We start from the raw sequence: 5,050 nt of genomic DNA, 5'->3' as shown, positions 1-5,050 counted from the left end.
AGACCACCGTGTGCCGGCCCGTGAGCTGCGTGCCCCGCTGCACGCGCCCCATCTGCCAGCCCTGCCCCAGGCCCGTGTGCTGCGACCCCTGCGGCCTGCAGGAGGGCTGCTGCCGCCCCATCACCTGCTGCCCGTCGTCGTGCACGGCCGTGGTGTGCAGGCCCTGCTGCTGGGCGTCCACCTGCTGCCAGCCCGTGACCGTGCAGGCACCGTGCTGCCGGCCCCCGTGCTGCCAGCCCGCGCCCTGCCGCGTGACCTGCAGGGGCCCCAGCCTGGACCCCTGCTGCTGCTGAGCCTTGCAGCAGGCAAGCATAGAGCTCCTGCACAATGGGGGTCCCCTCTCTCCACTGAAGAAGTCTCTGCCAGGCCTACCAGGACCCCACGTCCACGCCGGCTCATCTAGGACGCCCTGGGCTGGCTTCCTCTCTTCCTGTAGAAGTAACATTTTTCCTCCCATTTTGTGTCTAAGGTCTGACGGGGTGTGTAGTTTTTAATAAACTTCTCTTCTTTGCCCTCCCACACACCACTTGGGTTTTATTTACTCAGGGTAATTTTGTTTTCATTCAATTTCAATATAAAAACAAATTTCCATACAGTCTAAACAAGGTGCAGAGGCCAGGCATTCAATCCTCATCCCATGCCCGCCCACCTCCGGGGCATACTGGGAGGGGGACTGAGACTGGGAATGGTGGCACACGCCTGCAACCCAGCGCTTGGGAGGCTGAAAAGCAGGAGGATCGCTACAAGCCTGATCTACGTAGTGAGACCCTGCAGATCCTGTACTAAATACATCAATTTTTTTTTAAGTGAGGCTGATGGCCTACTGTCTGTTAATCACAACCTGCCTGGTGTGCCAGAGACTTTCCAGCTAAGCCAAAAATGTTCCCCTCTTAAGAAACAAGCAAAGAGGGCTGGCAAGATAGCTCAGTGGACTAAGTACCTGCTTAGGCAAACACAGGGACCAAGGTTCGATCCCCAGCACCACAGCTGCGCTGGCCCCACCCTGGGCTCATTGAGCCAGCCACCAAGACAAGGCATGGTGACCTGCAATCCCAGCGCTGGGGTAGCTGAGGCAGGAGGATCACTACAAGTCCAAGCTGCGCAGGGAGACCCTGTACCAACTACAATAAAAAAGAAAAAGGAAAAGAAAACCTCTGAGGGGATGAGTCAAGGCCAACCTGTGGAAGGACAAGAGCTGGAGGGAGGGGAGGGATTAAAGTTTCAAAAGAGAGAACTGAGGGGGAAACAGGGCTTGAGCTTTTTCAAGCAGGAAGGGGCTCGGGAGTGAGAGGGAGCGCGCAGGGTGGGAGGAGGAGAAGCCAAAGAGCCTTGAGGCGTTAGGCACACAGCAGGCTCCTCGCCACAACTGCTCATTATGCCCTGTGAGCGCATACTCAAATACGTTAAACACTTAAAAATAAAATGGATATAAAATTTAAGACGCAGCATGCCCACGGAGAAGTCACTGTTGATGGGGAAAATAACAATGAATGAGAACTAGCCTTGTGCGTGAGTTAGGACTTTGGTGTCCGGGTCAGAAGGACATGGGCATTCCCAGCAAGGGGAGAGGTTCGGAGGAGACGCCACCGCAGCTGCCAGGGCGCTCTCGATGGGGACTTTGGGTGTGTCCTAAGTAGGGGCAGAAAATAAATTAGAGAGTGTGTATGCTTCGATTATTGGCCAAGGGAGCAGGCCAGTAAGCACAAAGAGCCGTGGGGAGCTGGGGCCAGGAAGCGGCAGGAGAAGAGCTGATGCTGGGGTGATGCTCAGGGAAACGCCGCCTAAAAACAGAAGACCCAAGTCTACAAAAGCCACAGCTACGCATAAACTAACCAGGAGGCTGTTGTCCCCGTCCAAGCTGCGTACAGGGACTGGGCTGAGGGGAAGGCCAGAGGACAAGGAACCATACTGATTTGGGCAGACATTCACACCCAGATGGTATTAACTGAGTTGAAGGATGAAATGATGGGCTGGCCGGATAGCTCAGCGGACTAAAGCACCTGTTTAGGCAGAGCGCAGCCACCAGGGTTTGATCCCCCCATCTCTGCCCAGTGCCCTGCCGGCTGTGCCCCTGGGACACGCTGAGACAGCGACTGAGACTGGGCGTGGTGGCGTGCACCTGTAATCCCAGCTCTTAGAAGGCTGAAAACAGGAGAATCACTATGAGTCGGATTTACGCAATGCCACCCTGTAGACCCTGTACTAATTACAAAAAAAAAAAAAAGAAATGAGAAGCTGGAAACAAACGTGACTTATTGTGGAATGTGACTTATTGTGGTTCTTGGAAAACTCTTTGGTGCTTAGAACAAAAGAATTTTAGCATATTTACATCTAGTTACTGTGTTTAAAAGTCACCACTCATAATGTGCCTTGCCTACCACTTCACTGTCATTACACTGTTTTCAAACTCAAAGGAGAAAGACGGTTTTACTAAGAGTCAGTGAATCTGGAAAGCAGCGTGGTGTAGAATGAAAGGGCTGGTCTAAAGAGGATTGTATCCCCAGCAGTTCTGGCTGCTCACTGTGTGAGTGCAGAAAATCATGTAACTTCTCCCAAATGCGCGCCTTCCTGGCCCCGTAGGATTCCAGCACCTACTAATCCCGAGGACAGTTAACAGCCGTGCCTGTCATGCACCAGTGTTCCGACTGTGAACTTCGAGGGTGGAGGCTCAAAGGGTTCCGAGCCTTGATTCCTACCCTTGACTGATCCCCTCTTGGCACCACCTGAGGCGTGCACTGGAGCAAGACAAAGGAGAAAGCAAGGTCCTGCTTCCTATGTCACGCTTCAGTGCTCCACGCACAGAGGAATTAAATAAACACAGGCTCCAGGGCTGAGGCCAATTTCTACACCTCCAATATGAATAATTACTCAGTGACTACACATAATCATATTCTAGAATAAGACTTTGCTGCATAAACCATTACCTCCACCTCATAAAAGGATGATTCTATGCTTCTCTTTGAGAGAAGATCAACATTTTGTTTTCTGAACACTATTTTTTTTTTCATTTCCCCTCAAGTGACCCTAAATATTCAGTGAGGAAAAAAAAAATCACATCTTTTCATTTGGCAACTACCAGAAATTGTTTTGACTTTTCTTTGGCTGGAATTTATCTTGATCTTTCCACCAACTGAATCCTATTTGATCACCTACTTCTTAACGTGATTTACAAACACTTTGATGCAGAAAAAGGATTTCCTAATTCCTTTTTCATTGAGCAAGTATGTAAGAGGATATACACTACAGCGACATCCGACACCATGTCCACAAAGTAAGTCCCCACCTTTGAGAAATATTGGCAAATGATCCATCTAGCAGAGAAGCGTAAACTTCACTGCTAATATTGTGTGGCTTTTCCCGTGGCTGCTTATGAATTTTCACAGCTTTTCAAAATTAAACTGGAATGAAACAAATTTTGTCCCATTTGTGTCCCGAGTGATAAACATTTCCTGAAGTGTGGGTGTCTGAGGTTCAGGAGAGATCGGAGAGACCGTGATGTGCGTGCAGAGGTCTGGGAATTTCCAGGAATATGGAGGCTATCTGAGTCTACCTGGTTGATGGCAGAGACGATAGCTTGTCAACCTGAAACTAGAAACAGGCTTGCGTGGAGGGTCATCCATGACCTGCGATTCTTTTCCAGAGAGTTGAGCCTTGACAAATAGGACCCCCCAGTTCACACCTTCTTCATGGTGACAGTCACCGGTCAGGTGCTCCAAGCTCAAACACAGAAGACTCACTCTGAGGCCTGAGTGGAAATTACAGCATAGTTTGGGCATGAGGCATGGACGTTTCTACCAAGAATGCATATATTTCACGAAGATTAGCTGAGTCACAAGGACAAACTAATTTGGAGATTTATTTAGAGTAACTCAGCATTTGGGCAGAGGACCCTAGAGAAGCTACTTGGAGGACTAATAAGACAAAAATGCCCCTGTCACAGACCCACCCCGGCCGTGGCGTATAAAAGGCTCGAGGAGAGCTGAACAGCCACCATCCAGGAACTCCTCGTAACAACACACCCCTCATTCACACCAGCTCCTCCCACCATGGCCTGCTGCGCTACCAGCTTCTGCGGGATTCCCAGCTGCTCCACCAGCGGGAACTGCGGCTCCAGCTGCAGCCAGCCCAGCTGCTGCCAGCCCAGCTGCAGCCAGCCCAGCTGCTGCCAGCCCAGCTGCTGCCAGCCAACCTGCTCCCAGACCAGCTGCTGTGGAACCAGCTGTGGCCAGGAGGGTGGCAGCGGTGCCGGCGCCGTGAGCTGCCGCACCAGGTGGTGTCGTCCAGACTGCCGCGTGGAGGGCACCTGCCTGCCACCCTGCTGCGTGGTGAGCTGCACGCCCCCAACCTGCTGCCAGCTGCACCATGCCCAGGCCTCCTGCTGCCGCCCGTCCTACTGTGGACAGTCCTGCTGCCGCCCCGCCTGCTGCTGCCACTGCTGCCAGCCCACCAGCTGCCAGCCCAGCTGCTGCCAGCCCAGCTGCTGTGAGCCCAGCTGCTGCGAGCCCAGCTGCTAAAAACCTTCTTCTGATGGAAATCTTGAGAGGTGGCACATTACACCATGCAGCACCGAGTCCCAACACACCCGTGGGCCCTGCTGCCCAGGGCTCGCACCTCTAGAGGGAGGTTGAAAACCTTCCATAGGCCTGAATAGCGACAGCAGTCCTCCAGTGTGAGAAGGGACATCAAACATACTGCTGTAAATATCACCTGAAATGTTTCAACAGCGCATTGAAACTTGTATTTAATAAAAAATATTTCATCTCTTCATTGAATTCGTGTTAGAACTTTCTTTAATGGTATTTGGGCATTGGAATTTTTTTATATTTCAACATGGCCTATGTTTTGTTTTGTTTTCTCTCTCTCTCTCTCTCTCTCTCTCTCTCTCTCTTTTTTGTATTTTAGGGAAGGGTCTACAGGGTGTTCAGGGTTTCAGGGTCTCACTACGAGATCAGACTCGTAGTGATCCGTCTGTTTACAGCCTCCCAAGAGCTGGGATTACAGGCGCACGCCACCCTGCCCAGTCTCGAAGGATTTTTTTTTGTAGTGGGGG

General features: G+C 51.5%; 1 protein-coding gene across 1 annotated transcript in view; it reads left to right on the top strand.

Annotated features, from left to right (window-relative positions):
• Window positions 1-4,514, top strand: part of LOC101565502 (keratin-associated protein 9-3-like) — a 4,673-nt gene extending 159 nt beyond the window's left edge. The window contains exons 2-3 of the mRNA XM_012515272.1: window positions 127-211; window positions 4,067-4,514. Coding sequence (XP_012370726.1) covers window positions 127-211; window positions 4,067-4,514 — 533 coding nt within the window. The remainder of the gene's footprint in view (window positions 1-126; window positions 212-4,066) is intronic.
• The last annotated feature ends 536 nt before the right edge of the window (window positions 4,515-5,050 follow it).

This window comes from Octodon degus, unplaced genomic scaffold (assembly GCF_000260255.1).
Source record: "Octodon degus isolate 3935 unplaced genomic scaffold, OctDeg1.0 scaffold00056, whole genome shotgun sequence".
Classification (NCBI taxonomy): domain Eukaryota; kingdom Metazoa; phylum Chordata; class Mammalia; order Rodentia; family Octodontidae; genus Octodon; species Octodon degus.
This window is presented reverse-complemented; position numbering and strand designations above follow the sequence as displayed.